Source organism: Numida meleagris, chromosome 2 (genome assembly GCF_002078875.1).
Source record: "Numida meleagris isolate 19003 breed g44 Domestic line chromosome 2, NumMel1.0, whole genome shotgun sequence".
Taxonomy (NCBI): Eukaryota; Metazoa; Chordata; class Aves; order Galliformes; family Numididae; genus Numida; species Numida meleagris.
In genome coordinates, this window is record NC_034410.1 from 64,299,306 (window position 1) to 64,322,707 (window position 23,402).

The 23,402-nt window shown below is 41.3% G+C and overlaps 1 protein-coding gene across 2 annotated transcripts in view; it reads left to right on the forward strand.

Annotated features, from left to right (window-relative positions):
* The window catches only part of DUSP22 (dual specificity phosphatase 22), a 43,109-nt gene extending 25,190 nt beyond the window's left edge, over positions 1 to 17,919 (forward strand). For both annotated transcript variants that reach the window (XM_021385403.1, XM_021385404.1), the window contains exons 4-7: positions 4,016 to 4,065; positions 9,362 to 9,436; positions 11,266 to 11,437; positions 14,200 to 17,919. In XM_021385403.1, coding sequence (XP_021241078.1) covers positions 4,016 to 4,065; positions 9,362 to 9,436; positions 11,266 to 11,437; positions 14,200 to 14,385 — 483 coding nt within the window. In that variant the 3' untranslated portion in view covers positions 14,386 to 17,919. The remainder of the gene's footprint in view (positions 1 to 4,015; positions 4,066 to 9,361; positions 9,437 to 11,265; positions 11,438 to 14,199) is intronic.

The window sequence follows — 23,402 nt, forward strand, 5'->3', positions numbered from 1 at the left end:
GCACGTGACTTCAGTTTAATGAGAAAGTTGGGTTGATTTTTTTTAATCTGAGAAAAAGCTTGTTTGGAGAGATAAGACACAGCGGACAGAAATGTTTGAATAATAACGTATTACCACCAGTACTTAAAGAAGTCAGTCTATCATGTGCAATTTAAAATAACAGTACTTTTCACCAGTTCTTACAACTGCAGGCTTTTCTCTGTGCTTTGAAAAATACCATAATTTTGCAGTGAGTAGTTATTTTATGACCCCTGATTTATTGTGTGAAGTTGATGTGATCTGATACCTGTTTCAAGGTGTTCTGTCCTTCTTCCACCAAACAGTTTTTAGGGAACTGTCATTCCTAGAGAGCAAGGTGACTCATTTGAAATTAATAAAGGACTTGCAGATGGTGTGACATTAAACTTGTGTATTGTCTTAATTAATGTGGAACTTGGGATCAACTCTGGATATTGCATATGCAACCAAATTAAAGCTTATTGAATGAAACTGCTGACAAGGTGATGGTGTGGAGGTTTTTGAAATTTTCACTAGGAGCTGGTCTGCTTGACTGTTTAACAATCTTTTGATTTTAGTTTGCTCTGTTTTAGTTGCCATGTTTCACTAATTGTTGCCTGCCTACATCTTACACTTTGCGGTTTCAGAATGGCAAGTGAACTCTGCTAGGTAACGAGCAATGTCTGTATCTTTCTTGCGTGCTAATACCCTATCTAAAATTCGTTCCTATTTACTTGTTCCCTTGACATAAGCTTTTCTGCTTTGAGGGGTCCCTTTGACACAGCTCTTAGATGTTATCTATCTGCAAGATACGTGCACAGGAAGGATAGCAGTGTCTTGGGGCACAAATTCACAAGTACTGTTATGATCCTGGGTAGTTCATTGTTTTTTTAAACAACAGCAACAAACAGTTCAGTAATTAAGTATCTTCCTATTGCCAGTATGATTTAAAAAATGTGTATCCAGCATGTAAGGAAAAGCTAATCCCAGCAGTCAAACTACACATATATCTACACAAAAAAAATCTCTTGGGTCTAATTTGTGAATACCTACCCCCATATAATCTTGTGTAGTTGCTGTATTTCAGGTATACCATCAGGACGAATGATATTTGATTCCATTATTGTTTAAACAGGAAGAACCAGTACTTGATGGTAGGGTAGGATCCTGAGGAGTTCCCAAATCTTGTCAAACTGATTGGATCAAAGTCAGAGTTTTATGCTTTTTTTTTGTGTGTGAGAGAGTTAGGTGACTGTGCAGTACTTCTGAAATGCCACCTCTGACTATTTCTGAGTTGAGTGTGTGATTATTTCCTCACAGAGAGGAGCCCATCACCGCAGCCTTCCTAAACCACCACGCATGTGAAATACATGGGTCAAAATACCAAATTCTGGTGACTTTAAACATCTCCTCTTTGAGAAGCTGTATTAATCAGGCTCGCTGGCTGATGCTGAGCATCTGTGAGCACAGTAACGAAACGTGTGCCAGTGCTACTTCACTGGAAGCGGTGCTGAAGACCTCCAAGAAGAGGCTCTGGATGAGCCATTCAGTACTATATGTGGTCTGTCATAGGCTAGTTTCATGCCTGCTTGTGGTAGTGGGAACTAGCCAGCCATGACAAAAAAAAGAACATTGTGGCTCTTCAACTTGTGCTGGTACTACTTCTGCTTTTAAAGTGAACATGATCTGAAAGCCCCTCTGCACTCAATGTGTGAAGAGCACTCAGCATGTGCCATAGCTTCTGAAATATGTAGAGTGACCTGAATCAGCCTGTGCTGTAGGAGCAAACCTATACCAGGGGCATGTAATGTGTGCCAGCATTAACCTATCTCCTGCCTTTCATTTTTCTCTTGTTTTTTCTCTTGGTGGCACAGAGTTAATGGCATGGAGTTGTATACAGGTGTGGTGGAAAGAACAACATGTAAACTTACTTTCAGGTTACAGGCCCTCATTTACTGCATTGGCTCACTTTCAGTCATACTAGTGTCTGAGGTGAACCTCTCAGATGTATCATACAAGATGATTGTCCTAATTACCTGTCAAAATATAATTATCAACCTTGACTCAGCTGCCTATTGATGGATGTATTACTACTGCTGCTACAAGTTTCTAAGTGAATGTGTCTACACAGGCAGTTGTGCATTGCGTTATGGCTGTGAAGCCATCCTGGTGTCCCACAGCAGGGATCCCTTATCCCGATACAGAGCTGTATAAACCTTCACTTGTTGATGCAGATCCCTTTGGCAGTGAGCTACTTTGGCTTGTGATCTGCCTTTCTTTCCAGCCTCTCCCCTCAGCTACCTTCTGCCATGCAGCTATCCCACAAAGTACCGCATAATGTCACTGTCTTGGCATTGTCATTACAGTTCCTCCTCCCCCGTGTGACACTGCCACATCTCCATGCTCAGCACCTGTCTGCAAATCCTTCCCTGCTCTGTCTTTCCCAAACAAGAAAGCCTGGGCAGAAATGGCTGCACTCTAGTTGCAGCATGCACCTGATGAGCAGTGGGGGCAAGGACATCTGGTAAAGCATAGAAGGGACAGGGCAGGCTCTCCAAACTGTGTGGCTGTGATGCTAGCCAAAAAAGTTTTGGCACCTGTGAAAATAGCTGGTGCTTTATGGAAGTGATGGTAAAGAGCTGGAGATGAGGGATCACCACATCATCTCAGACATAGTGGTGGAGTTTGTGAATCTCGTAGAGGATTAGTATGATGATGTGTCATGGTGTCAGAGGTCAGGGCCACTTACAAAAGTGATTATTCTTTTATGCGAGACAGCGGGAGAAGCAACAAAATGCTTTTACAGAGGAGGATTCAGAGTCAGCTTAAGTAAACGTGGCACTGGAGAAGATGCTGCCTCAAGTAGCCATCACAGTTGAACAATGAACATTTCACGCACAGCCCAGCACCTTGGAAACAAAATGTCTCATAGATGTGTATTATGTTCTACCTTGTTGGCAAGTGTTCTGGAAGGATCTCTTTTAAATAAATATTTGATTTTTTTTCTGTGTATTAATGGTTGAGAGTGCAAGGTTATTAAGGAGTTTTGCATTGTTACAGAAAGATAAACAAAGATGCATTTTCTGGTGGACTCTTTGTTGTGAGTCCTTGTCCTTACAAGTGCATCTGAAAAATCCTCACAACTCTACTTATCTTGGATGCTGAAAGACTTGCAGTGAATAAGCTGCAACCTGTGTTCTTGGAAGTTCTGAAAGCATGTCTAGCTGACTTCTCAAATGGAAGCGTTCTTTTTCTTAACGGTCATGGGGCATAATGAGCTTTGAAAATAGAATGAGTTAAAATGAACGTTGACAATGCAAAGCAGTAGTGTATGATTATAGTATTGTTTTAAATATACCCAGTAACACTTACAATGCATCAGAAATGCTTACCTAACTTCCCTAACTGACCTTGTAACGTACTAAGATAGCTGACTAGGAAAGTGAGGCTAACTTTGTGGAAGGAAAGTATACATTTTATGGGTGCCCTTCTTGAAGTTTCCAAAATAATAATAATAATACAAATAAATAAAAATGCCCCACAAACATTTTCTTTTCCAAAATGCATTACATTTTGCTTGGTTTACCAGATAGGAAAACAAAAATGATTGTGTGGAATCAAAAGAAATTGCTTATCAGAATTTTAGATTGTAGGCTTTGTTCAGAGAAAGGGAAGGGCAGGCAACGACTTAATTTTACTAGAAATGTATGAAAAATGACATTTTTGGAGGAAAAAAAAGTTCATGCCTTTTTAGTAAAAATACTTCCATTTAAAAAATTGTGCTACCGGACCTTAGAATAAGCCTGGCTAACGTATGTTCTGGTGTCTTGGCAACAGGGCATATGTGAAAACTGTTTTAAAACCTGGATGCACAGAGATGGTCTTTGCTTGTCTAAACAGTATGCCTTCTTCAAAAGCTGGCAAGACTGCACCAGACTACATCAGGACTTAAGCAGTGGTAAATGAGTGTATTTAACTTGGATGTTTTCTTCTCATTTCTTTTTGCTTCTTTACACAGGGAGTGAAGTACCTCTGCATTCCTGCTGCTGACTCACCCTCACAGAACTTGTAAGTTTTCTTTAAAAATAAAACACAAAACCCCAGAAGTCCTTCAGTACTGTGCTGCCTGTTTTACAACAATCTAAAAGATCTAATTCTGATCTCTCACAAATATTACACTAATGTGTTTTTAAACTGCTGAGAAAATACAATAATATTTTCTTGCAGCCACTTTGGTTCTGACCCTGCATTTTTGTGTAAGGGTTTCTAGCAGGGTCAGTATATATACAAGTATATAAACGCTCTTTATTCATTTCTGTTGTTTCTCAGTGAGTCTGCTCCTAATATATTCCCAGTTTATTCCAACTATTGTTTTTGTAAACTTTTCTTACTTGTCTCTTCTTTCTTACTAAAGCACTATCTGTAGCCACTGAAGAAAGGGAAAATATTTGAAAGAGCTGTGAAGTTCGGTGTTTCAGGGTTTAAATTAAATTCCTCACAGTGTGCCTTAGAGATGAAGTCTCAGTATGCAAACTGCTCCTGCAGCTATGTGCTCTGGATGACTTGCACCTACCTCTGAAGGCCTCACTGCTCTTATTAGTAGATTGGCATGGCAGGGAATTTGTCTGCACTGGAGTGGTTCTTGCCTTGGAGATGTATGTACTGAAACTATTGTGTATCAGTTTTTCTTATTGCTGCTCACATTCATGAAATGCTGATTAACTTGACCTTGGTTTTAATGTTTTGAACCATTGAACTGAAGGTGCATAGCAGATCTTGATTCCAAAGAGAAATCAAAACAAATTTTCTAAGAGAACTTGGATGGTGACCAACTCTTTCCTCTAGAGCTCAGTGTTTATGCTGGGGAGAGATGAGGGGGGTTTCAGCCACATCCTGCCAGAAAGTTTTGTAGAGAAATAAGTACTTGAAAGAGGCCTGGTACGTACGGAAGGAAACACAGCACTGCTTTTCTCTCGCATCACAGCAATATTCTGGCTGATGCTTTCGGTGAATATTTTTAGAGCGTATATTTCTCGTACCCTAGAAAGATTCCAGTGTGACACTTGATACGTATTGGTTTGCCTTCTTGTTCTGATGTGTTTCTGTCACAATCTTAAACAAATAAAATCCCTGTTCCAGATCCCTAATTTTCAACACAGATCTGTAATGAGAAGACAGGTAGTTAACTGCCTTTGTCAAGCACAACCAGCCACATTTGTGGCCTTGATACTTGAACATAAGTTAAATTTAAAATTTCAATCCTTTTGTGTAGAAGAAAAAAAAATGAGATTAGAGGTAAATATTCACGTATCATACTGTTCATTCTGTATGAATTCTGAGATCTGTAGCATTTCTGAAAATATTTTCCAGGTCTGCTTCATCTGTAGAGAATCAGGATCATTTCAGGAATGGAAATAAAGGGGACTACATTTCTGATGATGTTAATCGTTGTCCAGTTCAGTCCTCTCACTGTTGAGTATCAAGGAGTTACACTGAAAAACCACCTCCAGCACTTCAACTGTCTGGCATGGTACCAGAGCTATTAAAGCTTCAGTAAGAAGATACAATATTTGCATGAGTATTGTTTCTGTTACGCTGAAGGCGTCTGCAATTCTTGCTTTGGTATCAGGTGGTTGCAGGCAAACGTCATTACTTCTAATACTGAGACATTTTATCACTTAAAATAAAACTTGATGAGTAACTGATTTTTCTTTTTTCGCTTTATAGAGTGCAGAAATTGAAGTAAAGTCAAATGATGATGCCCACAAGCAGTATTTTTGCTTGCTGTGCATACATAATCCTCTGAAAGCAAGAGGAAATTGTTTTCTTCAGACTTAGAGGCTATGACAGTCTTATCTAGGAGTGAACAGCTGCATTATGTGCCCCCTCTGTTTCAGGAATGTAACGAGGGAACAGGAAAGAGAGTATGTCCCTCTGCAGCATCCTTACATATCTACCCTGTTCTCTGAAAAGACACTACAGAGGTCTCAGGAAAAAAATATAGCACCAGTCTGTGTTGCAAGTCCTTGTGTTTTCTTCGTAATCTGAGTGGTACAACTGACTGGATGTCTGCTTCTGTTTTACCTGTCTGGACAAACAACAGGTTTGTTAGAAAGTTTCTGAAGCTTGGTTGCTATTTTTCCAGTTGCTGCTAGATTGAAAGTGTCCAGCTGAAGGCCCTTACTCATTGAATTTTGAATCTGTGAGCTCTTAATTCACTTCAGCTGAGTTTTTGTGAGGGGAGCTTTGGTTTCTTGTGTGTGTAATGCACATTTACTTGTAGTAAGCTTGTTTAGTGGATATCTTCCTTAGAGGGATGAATTGCCAGATTGCCAGTGAAGTACAACAGGGATTCCCCTGTTAATATGCTAGTGCTCACCAAAGCAGCTCAAAAGCTTGTCTCTGCTCCTGTGTTCTTCCCCTAACTAGTCTAGGAATGAGGCAGTTGCTTTTGAGATCTGGGGTGTTTCCTAGGAGTCAAATGCTTGTTTTCCTGGACAGTGAGAATTTTGTCTTGGGGCACTGACTTCCTCAGAAATGTCATGTCCTACAGAACCTGTTACTAAAAAGGTATTCTATAGAAATCTAATCTTCTGTTTCTGAGCTGTTCTATCTAATTGTCGTAGGCTATGTGTTTCTAAGGAACTAACATCCAACTGTCAGGCCATTAATTGTGACAATACAGAAGCATGTTAAGAAAGCACATTTAGGTGGATCTTTGCATTTAGATCACCAAAGGAAAGAAACATCAAGATACTCCTTCCTACCTGTTTTTGCATGCATTCCTTTTAATTTTTATAGTTATTTGTAGAAGGTTGACTAGCAACTGTGATATTTAGAGCAGGTATCATAACTCAACCCTCTGGCAAGTTTTGGATTATCTAGTTAGCCAATGCATAAGCTTAGGCAACTTTCACATCCTCTTGGTAGGGGCACTGTGCTGGTTCTTCTCCCTGTGGTGTCTTTCACTCCGAAGATGATGCAGTTCAGTACCCAGGTTTAAGCTTGGAGTCAGATATCGCGTAATGAATTGTCTTGAGGTAGTTGCTCAGCCAAACAAACAGGTTGTAATTCAAGGCATGTGTCAAGTGCTTTCCTGTTACAGATGGTAATCAGTGATTTTGAAATTAATTTAAGATTTGCCTTTCTTCTGTCTGTGGCACTTTCCACACAGTTAACTTGTCCTCAGTCTTGTTTTCTGTATTAAAAAAAAAAATTTGTCATAACTTTGATAACAGTGTTTACTGGAGCCAGAAAAGACCATGTACTTCTCAAGAAGTACATTTCTCCTTTTCTGTGACTCAGGGTGGGGAGGAATTGTCATTCTACAGAGCAGCCCTGGCTCTAAGCTTGGTTATTTCTCTTCTTATTTTCATGAATGCCTGCAAACACTTAACAGTGAATCAGCAGACTGAGTGTCAGCAATAAGGAAGGACAAGTAAAACTGAGTGCATGGAGTTCACTGCTAGCTATATTTAGTACCTTATAGAGATGCTGTGCTCATTCACAGATGCTTTTAAAACCAAAGCATTGAAGTGTTTAACCAAAACTTGTGCCTAGACCATTGAAGTGAATTCACTGATGCTTGGAGCTTCTCTGTTGGCCCTGTTCTCTAGAGAAGAGGGAAGATGGCTGTGTGAGATAGGGATGTTGTCAGTCCAGCCCTGACCAAGTTTCATCTGATCAAAACTGTTTAATCTTGGACAAGCACTCCTTCACTGTATAGTAGCAGTGCCTCTTGCACGCACAGCCCAAAGTCTCATTTGTCCTCTTGAGCTGCCTATGTGAAGCTGCCTGTGCTCCACAGGCAGGCCTGAATGCCATGATGTGTTGCAACTCAACCAGTGAAGATGTCTTGGAGCAGCAGTCAGAGCAAAGAAATGCATTCACTAGGCTTCCTCACTCTTCTACATTCATCCTGCGTACTTGATGAGTTTCTTGAAAAATAAAAAATCCTGAGTTTACATGCTGCCCTAAAACTTGAGACTATATCATACCTTCAAATTTTTAAGTCACTCAGGTTTCTTCTGGCTGTGTTTTCCACAGTGTATTCAGTGAAACAAGAATTGCCTTGAAGAAGGAGTCATGGGCTTTATGATTCCTCTTTTTGTATGTGTCAGCTTAGACTTCATCACCTTTGCAAGTTCCACAGGCACCCTTGCACTACTGTTGTCTTCCTCCAGCTCTTAGTGTTTGTAATATCAGCAGCTGCACTGCTGGGCAGGAAGGGAAGTTTCCTCTTATGTGGGCATTCCTGATTTTTGTGTGGCTGCTGGTGCTGGGTTGAGGTTTTTTCTACTCACCCTTGTGGTATAATATATACTTAGAGTGGGGAAACATCTTGAATACAGGACGTTGTGTTTCATGGGTGTTAAGTGCAGTGTGCTTTTCAGGTTCATCTTTGCCAGTACCGCATAAGAAGCAGTCTCCTCTGTGCTGCACGCATTGCTGGTGCTTGCAAGCCTAACGTGCAGGAGCATTCAAAGGCTACAGAAAACTCCAGCTGAGTTGAGCCAAGAGGTGCTGCTGGCATCAGCGGTAGATTGTAGGAAGCCCCAAGAGCTTTGCAGCCTGAAAGGCAGAGTCAGGGTGAGCACCCTGGAGATGGGATACAAAACGGAAGAGGTGAGGCTGCAGGCTTGCTGAGATGATTGTAGTCAGCTGCCCAGCTGTTGGAGGCTGTCAGTTCCTTTCCTTCAGACTTAAGATGAAGGGGGGTGAAGGGTAGCGTGTGCACAAATCCCAGTGTCTGAGAGCTGAAGCTCTCTTCTACATTTTCTTTGACAGCGCTTAACAGAAAGTAAGCTATAAGGATTGACTGCTACACTAAATAACAAGGAAGCCTTGAGGTCTGAGGAGAGGAGACTGGAAGGGCTGAGGTAGCCAAGACTTGAACAGAGAATTTTTTTGTACCAAGGGCAAAAGGGAAAGATTTAATGTTGCAACGTTTAGATGTGTACTAGTGAATGGTGAATGAAAGAGGATGTAAAGTCAAAATTAAGCTGCAGTTTGAGTAGCAGGATGCTGCTTTGTGAGAGGCAGTGTACTTTGAGAATTGTTCACGTAGCTGCGCTCTGTTTCACCTAACATCTAAGTATACTCAAGGAGATAATGAAGTGTTTGCCATTGTTTATCACACTGTGGTACCTAAGATACCAGTCCCTCCTTCAGCTAGCACAGTGAATAACTATGCCAAGTGAATTTTGGGTTTCATTGGTGGATGCTAAGTTTTACACTGCAAGTTCTGTGTTCGCTTCTAAATTCTAGAAACAGGATTAAGTGAGCTTTCGGATGCGTTTCTTTCTAAGTAGTGATTTTACTAAATACAGCACTTTCTTTACTCCCTTTCTGCTTCTGTTTTCAGGGCAAGGCATTTCAGAGAGAGCATCAAATTTATTCATGAGTGCCGGCTTACAGGTGAAGGCTGCCTAGTTCATTGGTATGTATACCACTGGCTAAAGAAACTTCTTAAGGGTTTCTGTGCCTTTTCTTGTATGTCCATCTTTGCTCAAGATGGGCAGTGGAGCGTTCTCCCTTAGACAAAAGACCTCACTGCTTTATTAAAACAATGTTTCTATTATTTTTTCTTTTATATTTCTGTTATGCTGACAGCATGCAGCTGGCTTTTTTTTCTTATCTGTATGGCCAGGAAAACAGTATTTTGGGCTAACTGGGAGTCTCCTTCTCTGGAGATATTCAAGACTCACGTGGAGGCTTTCGTGTTCAACCTACTGTAGGGAATCTCCTTTAGCAAGGCATTGGACTTGATGATCTCCTGATGGTCCCTTCCAACCCCTACAATTCTGTGATTCTGTGATTCATCATTTTAATGACAAGTTAGCATTCATCTCCATTTTATAGCAAAATCCACCTGAAGTGCTGTCATTACTTGAAGAGCCCCAGAAGACATACAAATGATATTAAAGCCTTGTGCAACTAAAGCTTTTGAGCTGCTAGGCTGGGCAGCTGCCTGGAGATGCACAGAGCTTGAGAAATTCTTGACCTTCTCTCTTAATCGAACCTTTTTATAGGTCTTTCCAAAACAACAATAAAATTTCTTTGGCTAGACATCTTATTTATTTATCATTGTTGTCAATCATTGTCTTTCTAAACATTTCCGTAATCCTAATAATCTGATCAATTTTCGTAATGGCTATTTTGGTGACTTCAGTGTTTTGTTATTAAAAAAATAAAAAGCCCCCTGAAAATAAATTGACATCTTCATTATTTTAACTGCTGAAGTGTTCAAAAATTGCATTTCTTAATAGCAAGTCTCTGATTGGAGAGGTGCTCCTGGGACTATACAGAGTGAAAAAGAGGAAATCCCATCCTGGGTTTTTTCTTGCTTCCTGCTATTGGTTGTAGTCTACACTGTGTGTCCAAGTGGCATATCTGAGTCTACATTTGGAATCAGTCATCTCATTATCTGAACACCAAAATTTATACATGAGCCCTGAGCATAAATCCTCAATTTGCTACTGACTCACTCTACTGAGTATGGACGAGTCATTTGGTCAGTCTCCATGTATGTAAAATGGGTAATTATCTGAATTCTGATGGTGATAAAAATCATGTATTTAAATCTGTGGCATGGTTCAAGAGCATAAGATGGTTTGGAAATGCCAGGTGAAAGAATCTGGTATACATGCAGCCCAAGCACATTATATATTCTTGCAATAGTAAGAGTCAGGAGTTTTTCCAGAGCAGTCAAACCAGTGCTAGGGAATGATTCTTACTTTATCCCTGTGTTTCAGGAAACTGGAGTCCTGAGAACCTAAGTTACACAGTGCCTGGAGAACAGAAGGCGGAAAAGAGCTCAGGCAATCATACTCATGCGTTTTAACAATTCACTTAATTTCAGAACCCTTAAAATGGAGCTTTTATTCATGGTGAGGAGGAGGGAACAGTCTTATTTCAGCACTCTGATCTGTATTGGCAGAAGACTGGGTGACTTATTTCTAGCTCATTCAAAACCAAATGTAACTTAGAAATGTATGCTCTCCTCCCCTTTTGTGAACACTTAATGTTTATCCCTTCCTTTCTAGTCTCATATAAATTATCACTTGGAACTCACTTTTTCAATCTTGTTGTAGATTTGTTCTGATTCATTTGAAAAAGCAGTACCAAAACCCCCCTAACTCCATTACGGTAGTATGTATGGTGGCACTTAACACAGCAACCTGCTGTGGCGTTGGGAAGTGATGCTTTTAATTGTAATTGAAGTAGAGCTGTACTTCATCTGTTTATTGCACCTCGTTTTTCATGCAGCCTTGCAGGTGTCTCTAGGAGCGTAACGTTGGTGGTTGCGTACATCATGACCATCACAGACTTTGGCTGGGAAGATGCACTCTCTGTTGTCCGAGCAGCGAGATCCTGTGCCAATCCTAACATGGGCTTCCAGAGACAGCTACAAGACTTCGAAAAGCACGATGTTGATCAGGTATAACCTACAAACAAATGAAATGAGAAACAGAACTCTAAGCTGGTTGATGGGCTGCTTCTCACTGTTCTCAGTCCTAGCTGGTCTGTCTGACTCCTTGGGTTTGCTTTGTGGAAGTGACTTCTTTGGTAAGCCTGCTATGCTACACTGGGGAGGTGCAGGCAGAACTAAGGGTGTCAAGGAATATGAGATGGGAGTAAAGATGAAGCATGACATCCAAATACACCTTCTGTCCAGCCGTGCTCTCAATCTAGTGATTCTCATTGTACTGAAGACACAATACAAGGCTTAAACCTTTAAACAGAGAAAACGTAAAGAGAAAGGAGCTCAGAATGCAGCAGTAAGAGCAACTTTTAAGTTGCATAAAAATATTTTTTTTCTCACACTCATTTGAATTAGTAGTTAGGAAAGAGATCATAATCAGAAATCTGCTATCCATAAATTAATTTATGTTATCATTATGATCTATGTCCTCTGCCAGCAATACCTTCTGTGACTGAGACTTAATAAACATTCAGATGTGGAGAACAGTCTCAAATATGACTGTTTTTCTTATTTCCTAGCCTTTTAAGGCTTTGTAGGCTAGGATAATTAAGGAAACAATAGGACTGCAAAGCGATTATCATAAAATGAGTTTCTTACACCTAAAAACAACCATTCTATGCAAAAGACCTGCTCCCCGTGGGTGATCAGTGGCTTCCACTTACGTTAACTTCCTACTCTGACTGCCCTCTCTGCTTTCCATTGCTCAGCCTATTGTTCTGTGGGCTTTCTTGGATTGTACTTATTAAAAAATCAACAGCAGAGGCCAAGCAAAATACATGAGTTGTTTTTTTTTAATTCATTATTATATACCCACCATTCTGCTGCAGAAAGTTTAGAGTTCAGAAATTACCATTTGTTTTGCATAATGCAGTTTGCAACTATAAATATTTGAGTTTTTTTTAATATTTAACTGAATGTTTCCTGGATCGTTTGGATCTGGTGTAAATGGTAGAGTTAACTGATTTTTTAAGAGACAAAAGTCAAAGGGGGACTTTCCAGACTTGTCTCCTTCCTCCCTTACAGTCATTTCTGCTCTGGGCAAATTGGTCTGGGCAAACAGCAATGACAATTAAGGCTGTATGCAAATAGCCTGATAAAGACAGTAACGTCTTTTTTTTTTCATCCATGATGGACAGGACATTCAGCCTATTTCACCGAGGGGGAGGCAGTAGCTTGCAAAAAGAAATATCCACCTGAGGTCACCGGCTGGGCTGTAGTTTCCTACTGTCTCTTAATAACAACCACATCCTTAGCAGGTGTCTGTTTACACACCTGATTTCAGTGGAATATTGCCATCTGCAAAGGGTGTGAACTTTTTTTTTCTGATTTCAGCACCATGGGTGTTTTGCTGAGTCTATTCAGAGTGGTATCCTGTGGGGTTTCTGGGATGGAGTCTCTTAGATCTTGATCTTATATGAGGGGTTTAGTCCCTAAGGTAATCGTGTAGTTTGCAGTAACTCCAGATTTCAGGTGGAGGCCTGAGGCTTCAGATTTTCCTCAGCGTTATTACAATCTTTTAGGAATAGGAGGCAACAACTATGCTAAGGTCTTGTCCAGTGTTTAGGTAAGTGGTCTTTGCAGCTAAAGTCCATAATCTCCAAACAGAATAAAGCTATGGAAGTTAAGCCTTTTAAAAATTCACAGGAGTATTGTCTCCCCTGGAACAGAACAATTGAGGGCTGTGTCTTTTTACTGCTTCCACAGTAAAGAGCGACGAAATTGTTATGAATGACTAAGTAGACTCAAATCTTCACCTGGCAAAGAAATGAGAGAGAAGAATCTGACAAAGGTCTATGAAACTGAGTGGAATAGAGGAGGTGAACAGATGTGATTTCCTCTTTTCCTTGCAACGTGAAATGGAGGTATCAGCTGGCTGGTCCCAATCAGATAAAATCATTTTTTTATACAACAGATACTTGTGGATGATGTTGGCATCCAGATGCGTTGTGGCAAGAATACGTGGATTCAAAAATTTGTGGCAGAAGAGCACATTTTTTTGTATCAAGCACAAAGACATTTCCTCGGCATCCAAAAGTAACTGAGCTGAAAATTGCAGGAAGCTGAGGAAATCACAGGGAGGATGTCCCAGCATGATTGCCCTTCCCCTGCATTGTTCCCTCATCTTCAAATGACCCTGGTACTTTGGTCACATACCAGAGTCAGTCATTCATGTCAGTAACGCAGAGGATCCTATGCTATAGCTGTTAAATCTCCTGGATTTTTTTCTTCCTAGTGGTTACCTTTTCTAGTATCTACAGTGCAATTTCTACTACAGGTATTAGATCAGGATGAAAAAGCTATATGAGTGATTTGCTTTCTGGTCTTTTAACCTTTTGAAGTTCTTTTAAGCCTGTTGTGACTTCGGCCGATCATGCTAGTGTCCACACTTACTCATCTCATTGCTTGTACATGCTTATACAAGTCCAGGATGTCCTTGCCCAGTGGATGTTCCTTATTCAGGATTACTCCAGTCAGCCAAGCTGTTAAGCAAGTATGTCACTTTAGGGAATGTAAGGGATCTCAGTGATTTCACATGTGTTCCTCTGTCTATGCATTCTGTGCTCCTTTTGTAGGACGTGCAGTGTTTACGTGTTTTTTTAGATTACTTGTGTTCTTAAAGGCTCTTGACATTCTGTAGGGCCGGAGGGAATATTACTTGTGCATAAGTGTCCTGATATCGCTTCATCATGTTGTATCTGTCTGTTTAATCTCTGCAGTTCAGGCAGTGGCTGAGAGAAGAATATGGTGAAAACTCTTTTCAGGATCTGCAAGAAGCCAAAAATCTTCTGAGCAAGTACAAGGAGCAGGCAGAAATGCAGCAGAGTACTGGGGGAAGACAGTGGAATAACAACTTCTCATCTGTGCCATCTCTCTCGTACAACAACTACACAACAGAGACCTAGTCACAGAAGGCTGAATTTTTCTCTCTACCTTTGAAGAATATTTTGCCATAATTTCTATCCCATCTTCAAGACTCTTGACAGTAATCATGCAAACAATTGATTTGTAGAAAGCTTCTTGATGAAAAATGTACATTATGTGTGTGTGGATGAATGCGTTTAACACAATTTTATAATTTGGGCAGGATCTAGCTCTCTGTACGCTCAGAGACAAGATCCAGTTACTGTGGCTGAGCCAGTCCGTCAGCCACAACTGTTATCCCTACGTAGCCTGGCATTTGCTGTGAGGTTAGCTCAACTCCTTTTGTTGTAGGCTAGCAAAGGGCTCTGAGAGATGAACTCTGGCGATTCAAGCTTTGGCACTTTGACATCTCTGCACTTTTAATGTGGCAAATGTATTATTGCACCTGGAGAAGGGAACTCAAGTTAGTCTGCTGCTCACAGTCCACTGGCAAGTAATACCCTACGATGGACTTGTGCTTGAACGCTAGGCTGTAAACTGGAGCAGGTTAGATATGTACATGCACCTTTCTACCAACAGTAACAGCTAGGAGAGAAGTGGGGCAGACAGCTCTGAGTAATAACATCTTCAACTGCCACAGTTGTACTTGCTTCAGTGCACGTGAGACAGAGCTGTTGGTAGAGCTCCCGCAGACCGAGAACACAAACTGCCACCACAATTCAGCTGCTACGCAGTGATTTAAGCCATGGTCCTCGATTGTGCTTATGATCTCCCAACATAAACTTCTCTGGAGTGTAGTTAGTCAGGTCTCCGATGCCACTGAACTTCATTCCCTGTGGAACACATGCCTCTTCAACACATGCCCCTGCACACGTGATAACGTGACTCCAAAGAGTGGGCTTGGTGTGAGTGCGAGCACCTGTTTCTTTGCTTGTGCTGTGGTTTGCTCTTTGACTTCAGCTACCTCAAAAATGCTGTACTTGTCATTGTGGTTGTCAATGCAACCTTGAAAATGGCCTTGTGTAATCTTAATCTGGCACTGAGTAATGTGTGTGAGTGTGTGAGGGTGTGCGTGTTTCACAAATGTCTGTATCTGAGAAGTTTGTTTTCTTTTAAAGTTGCCTGTGTTTCACACTAGAGTTGTTTGAATTTGACTTTCTGCCATTTAAGAACCACTCTGTATTTTGCTGTGATCAAATCAGTAGGAATGCATTTGTAAATCGTTTTCAGGTAGGTTAAAACAAGAGGCCATACACTGCCGATGTGTTTCTAGAGTGGAGTCATTGCCTGACTTAGGTGCATTCTAAGAGTGTAACTTCAAATATGTCGCCACAGATGCTGGGCAGTGAATTGGGTTGTGATGGTGTAATGGGGAGGGCCATTGATGCCAAGCTAATAGCTTCTTCTCTTTGGCTCAGAGGATGAAAGGCTTATTTTTCTTGAAGATTGCAAAAAATATATATAATAATAAATCTGAATAGTCAGGGTATTGAAAAACAAAAACTCATTTGTTTCAACTTTGGATGTGCATCATGTTAAAAACTGAGCACTGAGTGAGAGGCAGTCAGCATGCTAAATACAGTTGTCATCTCTTCCAGCTGCTTTGGCACTCTGACCCTCCCATCCTTTCACAAAATTCCTCTTCATGTGATTTTCTGCTTGCTTTGGATGGCAGTGAATTCTTTGGACGGGAGCAATGCTTTTGGGGGTCAAGTGAACTCTGGCCTTGTTAAGTATCTTCATAACATGTGTGTTACATTTTCTGAAATACGGATCTTGTGTATCGATAACTGTCAAAAAGAGAAAGAAGGAATGGGGTGGAAGCGGCCTGACCATTTCATCCAAATCCAAGCCTAAATCAAGAGTTCTCATTGCACAAGTGCTTTACGTGTACTGAACACATCAGGAGCAGGAAAATCATATCAATGTTACAGTAAGCTGTTGGGCTTGAGAAAGGTGCTGGAATTTTTGTTTTCAAGCTTGTAGCTAAATGAACCACTGCCTGTTTGGGATAACCAGCAACCCGTGTTCTGTGTTGGCCTGGTAACAGAAGTATGTGGCATTTCTCAAAGAGGTTGATCTGCAAGTAAGTAGCTTTCATGAATTCCAGCACAGCAGTGCCCAGGGTGGCAGTACCCTCTGTGCTCTGAGAGTGAACATGGTAATTGGAAAACACTTTCCTTGATAACAGGGTCTAAGACATTTGGGATGGTGCTCCACTTGTTCAGCCCTCTCACAATAAGTTAGTAGCGTAATATCCGCTTGTCCCCGGAGGGTAGCTGCCAGAGGCATTCAGCTTATGCTCTTGCAGGTATCCAGTCGATCCATCCTGTAGGGGACTGCCAACAGTATGCACTCCGTAACACTTCTGACGCTTGTCCTTGCAGTAGTAATGGTGTGAGTGTTGATAAGTTGGCACGTTTTCAGTTCTGACAAATACAAAGCAGAATGGGAGGCATGATACTGTCCAAGATTATTCTGTATTGATTTTTTTTAAAGTAGTTTGATTATCCCCAAAGAGTCAGTCCCAGAAATGGGACTTTTTTTTTTTAAACTGAATTTGTATTTAGGGCCATATAGCCATATCAGTGTGCATTATGCTGCAGCTGGAAAGCAGATACAGGGTAAAGCAGGAAGACAGAGGGAATGCCATATCGTCAGTAAGTAGAAGTGCTTCTCTCTTTTTAAAAGACAGGAGGTATTTTCTGTAGGCTCTTGCTCCTTCATCTTTAGTGGGCTCTTTGTATCGCATACCTCATTTCAGAGAGACAAAAGAGGAATGGTGGTCTGAGTGAACTTCAATCTGTTTCCTCTGTGTAGGGAGCGGAGGAGTAGTTTACTCTTATTTCCATAAAGTGCGGGAGAGAGAGCAGCTACAATTCCCACCTCTGGCTTTCTAGAAAGGAGAGGAGCAAACATTGAGAGCTTGACAGGATTTGTCTTCCAACCAGCCTTTCAGTGGCAGTTTGCAGGACTATCCAGCTATCTGGAACGTGACTAGACCCCTGTCCACATCTTAATAGTTGGCCTTTATGGTGTAGGTGATGCATTCAGTTGTTTTGTTTCTGTACTTCAAAACATTCTTCTCATTGTGATGTTCACTGGAAAATGTATAAAGTTTATAACACCTTATTGGATATCCAGATTTGAAATGTATAATCTTTTTTTTTTTTTTGTAAACTTGATATCCATGTGTGATTATTATAAGCAAATGCTTACTGTTATACAATGTAGGTAATGGGTAAATGCATTAATATTTATTACCCTGATTTTTAACCTGGAAAGAGTTGCTTCCTTACATCTTCTGGTTGATTGGGAAGATATGGCAAACCATATCTGTATTTTTTAAAAAGGACAGTAATAACATTGGTTGCTATAATGGCCACTGTCTATAAGGAAGTCAGTGAAAAATTATAGTAATTCAGCTACTTTGAAAGCTCTAAGCCTGGTAAGCTTCTTGATTCTGTCTTCCTGTTCCTGGGCATCTTAGCAAAGCCTTGATTGCATTTTCCAAATGTTTGTATTTAATACGTTCTACAATTTTTTTACAAATTAAAGTAAATGTTAGCACCTGATCTGCTTGTGTATTTCTTGAGATAAGTGGTAGTTTCTGACAGGCTTCTAGACACTGTTTGTATCCCTGCAAGTACAGTAAGCATAACACTGACTGATTTGGGTATTTAGATGGCTTTTCTCCCGCACACAGGCTGACTGAGACTTCTCATCTCTTCACCAAGTTCTTCCAGGTGAGTTCCACAATCTGCAAAGCAAGCATCTCTTTGATACTAGTCCCAAAAGAGGATGTTGCTTGTTGCTATCTTGTTGTTGGCCCATCATTGCAACAGAATACGTAGCAAATCTGATTTATTTATTTATTTTTAATTCTTCTGAAATACTTTATTCTCTACGAGACACTAGGGCTTCATTAGCTGTAAAACGTGGCTTACATGCAGCCAAGGCTCGAGGCTGTCTGAGGAAGATGATATAAGTGGCAGAAGAGGATGCCACAGGAAAAAAAATAATAAAAATATCTAGTGTAAGTGGAAAAAAGCCCCATTTAAATTCCCACAGATAACACTGCATTTTTGGTTTGCCAGAATTACCTTCTTAGCAGAGGTAGTGTCATTCAAACCATCAGAAAATCCCCAAGCCCCAACGTGAAAATAGTCAGTTATACCTAAGTAGCCAAATCTGATGGCCACTTCAGTCATTGCTGAAGGCTGAGCTGTGGCTGTGCAGTGGGATGCCCTTATGATGAAGGCATTGTGCTCAAGCACAATGGGCTTTGGGTCTCTTCCTGCCTTCTCCTCCCCTGCCAGCTCTCACTTGCTTCTGGGCTGCCAGGAACGTGTGGATGTTTCCTCTGGGATTTCTGAGACCCAATTAATAGTATTCTCAACTGAAGTTCTAACAGGTCTGTAGATAGCTTTGAATGTGCTAGATGCACCTTTTTCATGATGTTTTGTTTCAGCTTCTTCGGTGTGAGTAGTATGGCTCTTCAGTTTACTAGGGTATTTCAATCCCTTTTTATTTCTCTGTAAGACTTTAGTGCAGCCTGCTACGCAAGGCTTGCTTTAATAATTACCTCATTTCTCCAATGCGGTGTCAGAAATATGTACTCTAGCAGCGGTGAGCCAGAGAATGTCTTTAAAATATAATTCCTGACAACTACAAAACTCTTCTAAGTTTTAAAAGGAGGCTTCCTTCCATCCCCAAGGAAAAACAGTTTCCAAATGAGAAACGCACTGTCGCTCTGGCTTCTTTCTGACCCCTTAGCACCTCTCCGTGACAATTTTTATCCAAATCGGATGTAAAATTAATTATGCTGCAACCCTGGTGCCATTGTATTGATCTCAAGTGCGCATTTTGTTGTCTTCAGTGTTATACATAACTGTCGTGAGTTCTGATTTGATTCATGTAAAATTGTCCCTGTGCACACTGAACTGAGGGAACCAGAGGGCAAGGCCACGTGTCCTTAGGTGTGCTCATAACCTGATGAAGGTTCAGCTTCTTCAGCAAGTCAGAAAGAGTCCTTACCACATCTCAAAATGATTGTGCTGGAGGAGGGAAAATGGTGATTGTCTCTGGAAAATGTTAGACAGCATGAGGAAGGTGATCTTGCACCTTAGAGTGTTTCTGTAGAAACCCCTGGAGACACAATATGGGACAGAAACAGCTTTTTTTCACACTTAGTTCTCAGTAGAACTTAAAATACAGCTCTAATTTGCCGTGTGACCCAACTCCCGCACATTTAACCATTTCGTTGCTATGTTTAGCAGTGTTCTTCTGTCCTCACGCAGGGAACAGATTTTAGTTTGTCTATGTTTCAGTGTTTGAGGGCTGCTTCGAATGTAATGCCTCCTGTTTCATGATGTTGGCCCATGACAACAGAGGCAGATGTTGGTGGTATGGCAGTAGAGGTGGAACCTTCCCACCGATACCCCATTAAGTGTTGTTGCTGCATGACAGACGGCAGCAGAGGGGCGGTCTGACAGAATGGTGTCTGACATGGAAGTGCGTATGAAGCAAAGGTGAGCCACTGAATTCCTCCATGGGGAAAAAATGCCATCCACTGACATTCACTGATGCTTGCTGAATGTTGATGGAGAACAAGCCGTGGATGTGAGTGAGGCGGTGAGTGGTGCGTTTCAGCAGTGGCGACAGTGATGTGAAGGACAAGCCACGTTCCAGGTGGAACGTACACAATGTCAAACTACAAAATGAAGAGCATCTCGATCGGCTCATCCAGGGAACTGTGTCTGGAACTGAACGTTGGCTTCAATGCTTTGGAAACAATGGTTTTTTTCACAAACAATTGCAAAGTTTGTGCCAAGTGCGTCCCACGAATGCTCATGTAGGATCAAAAGAACACTGTATGCATGTTTGTCAGGACCTACTGAACACTAGCAGGCTGAAGGTGACAATTTCTTGGGTCACATCATGACCAGTGATGAGATGTGGTGTCACCTCAAGAGCCAGAGTCAAAATGGCAGTCACATTCTGCTCATATGTGAACCAAACACATCTGCAGTAAGTTGGGAGTGAAATTCACTTGCGAGCACTCTCAGAAAAGATGGGATTTTCAGGCAGATTTGCACCCGTTTTCCATTTTAGTTGAAGAAATTTGGAATGTGTGGGTTTGTACCCTTCATTAGGCATTGAATAGAGAGACTGGAACCAAAACATCCAAGCTACTGAAAGTGCAAAACGTTTTCAAAGTTGCTTGCTCACTTGGTCATCTCTTCCTGCAGACATTAACAAAGCATGACTTTTGTTCTGGGCAGATGCATTTACAAATAGGCCCTCTGAAAGTCTCCTCTCCCCTCCCTCTGAAAGCTAGTGAGGTTTTATTTAATTTGTCAGATACAGGGGTGGGGTTTTTGTTACAATTTCTTGAAGAATCAGTAAGACTTTTACTGAACTTGATGAAGATTGGTTGTTTATCAAGAAGGTATGCTGAAAGAGTGCCACCTTTGCCCAAAACACACAAAATAGAGGACTGAGAAGCATTTGGGATTCTGTTCCCAAACCTCCTACAATGTCTGTGTGACTGGGCAAGTCACTTCGTTTCCCCAGTAAAGTGGGAAAGAATGAAATGTCACGACTCTTCTGTGATACAGCTTTGTGAAGCCACGAATGAAAAGTGCTGCATCGGTGCTGGCTGTGCATGATTAAATTGGGTATCTGCTGTAGATTTGAGGGATGTTAAAATTCCTTTGTAAACGATTCTGAAGCGGGACATGGAGTTGTGGTGGTTTCTTGCTAATTCTTTGTACCTCAGATCTGCACCTCAGTCCACCTGTGTAGGAGTGCTGCGCAGCCAAGTGTTGGGAGTTGGCAGGAATAAGGAAAAATCCCCCAGGTGATGTTTCCTTGGTGCTGTATTGCAATGTGAATTACATAAAGTGCAGATGTTATTTCTACCTCAAAGAAGGAGTAAAAAGGAACAGTTGCAGAGCAATTCGGATTATGATGACCCTAGACAAAATTCATTCCGTAGGTGCTTCTGTTGAACGTAAAATCTCAGATAACAAAAAAATTGTAGGAATATGCCATGTGGCTGTGACGTCAAGAGAGATAGGGGCAAGGGTAGGAGGAGTAACACATGGAAAACATAAAAGCATTGGAGCACCTGAAGGTAATATGGGAAGGACCTGTGATACATGTGCCGAGATGTTCCATGCACTGCAAGAAGGAGCCTGCCTAAAAAAAACTGAAAGGGAATCTCTGCTATTTCATATGCTTTAGATATATGGTTAATATTCTAGAAAGAGTGATGTCCCAGTTTTCCCCTAGGTTTTCTGTGGAAAGAAAGTGCATATGGAGAACACATCTAATAAAAGCTCTTCTGGCAGATGAGAGCTGGAGGAGGAACAAAAATAGTGCCTTCTTGGCCAGGCAGCAGCTGCTGCTTTTGGACTGTTTCATGGAAGACATGAATTTGATTCATTTCCAAAGACAATTTGGAAACTCCAGGCAGCAGAGAAAGGGACTCCCCCTTAACTTAGCTGTTTTTCTCTGTATTGCACTTGTGTGAAATGCAGTCAGCTCTGCTTCTCAGGTCATTTCTGGGGGATGGCAGCATGTGGGGATTGACCCTCTGTTCCTCAGTTCACGAGATTTGGGAGCCTCGGTGCCTTGAATCAAACACATTGGATTTCAAAAGGTTGGGGAACTTGCAGCTCCTGCTGTGGCCACCTCTGTGTAAAAGTTCCCTTTAACTTCAAACCAAAGTAGATCCCAACTGCACATTGAAGATTCTCTGCTGGTGGCCAGTGCCTCCATGATCTCTCTGCTTATCGGGTGCTGGTTGGGGCTGTATTAGTCCCTCTGGACCTCCCTCCCTTCCAGACTGAGTGAAGGCAGTAGCTGAACTCTGTGCTGTTCTTTCATTCGACAAGGCCAAGTCTTATCCAACTTTAACGTGAAGCACGTATACTAGGGTGCTCAGGAACTAAACAATTTACCTCACTGAAAACAACCCACGTGAGGGCTGGGCTGCGGAAATAGCTGAGGTAAGTGTAGGAGAGCATGGTTTGGTGACTGCTCCGACAGTAATTTGCCTGCTCTGATGGGAAGCAATAATGAGGAGGAACAGACAGTAATCAGTGAATCAATCCACGCTCTTGTTTAAAAATACCTCCTTTTTGTGGCTTTGGTTACAAGAACGCTTTGTGGGCCACAGAAGAAAGGCATTAGCAGTAGTTTAAAGCCATATTCTAATTTTTTTCTTTCATGAAGTCCCATGAATCTCTAAGCAACAGAATTTCCACCAGTGTACATACTGGGGGGAGAAGGAGAGCAGAGGGGCAGTGGATATTTTAAGCAAACCACTGCGGTTAAAGCAAGCGGGAGCTTCTGTAACTAGTGCTAGATTGCAGTTAAGGAGGGCATTTGTTTGAGAAGGGGCAGTATGAGACACTACAACCCCCAATTTTGCTTTTTAGCTACCCTGCAAAGGGAAATGATCAATATTCTTGGTCTGCCTCATGTTATTGCAGATTTAGGAAATGGGAGCTATGCATTTCTGGGATGATTTTTACCAACTCCTGCAGATGCAAAGGAGAGAAGATGTGGTGGTCAGAGAAAGGATGGCCTTTGCTATGGCATACCTCCTCCTCCTCCTTTTATAAAGATCGCATTCTAGAGAGGTAGTATTTATTTTAATGGACATAGTGATGAAGTACAGTCAAATCTTAAGATTTCTAAAGAACTTCCAACAACTTGGTGTGTTTGAAATCCTCCGGGCACCTGATGGCTTGAACAGCAAACAGAACACTTGCCAGACTTAAGCAGATGCCCTATGGAAACATCTTTGAAAGTAACACACAAAGTAGTAGAGAAGAAAAGATCACAGTCGTCGTCTGACTTCAGGTTGTTGTTAAATTTAGTTTTTTTCCTATGCTATCCTAAAGTTCGCTCCAATTATTCCCAGTTTTTCTCACTGTGTCTTGACAGTCACAGTGCACGGTCGTTAAGACTCTGATGGTTAGCAGTTGTACCAGATAATATGATCAGAGTGAGGTTTGTATTGGCCTGGCTCACTGAAGGTAAGAGA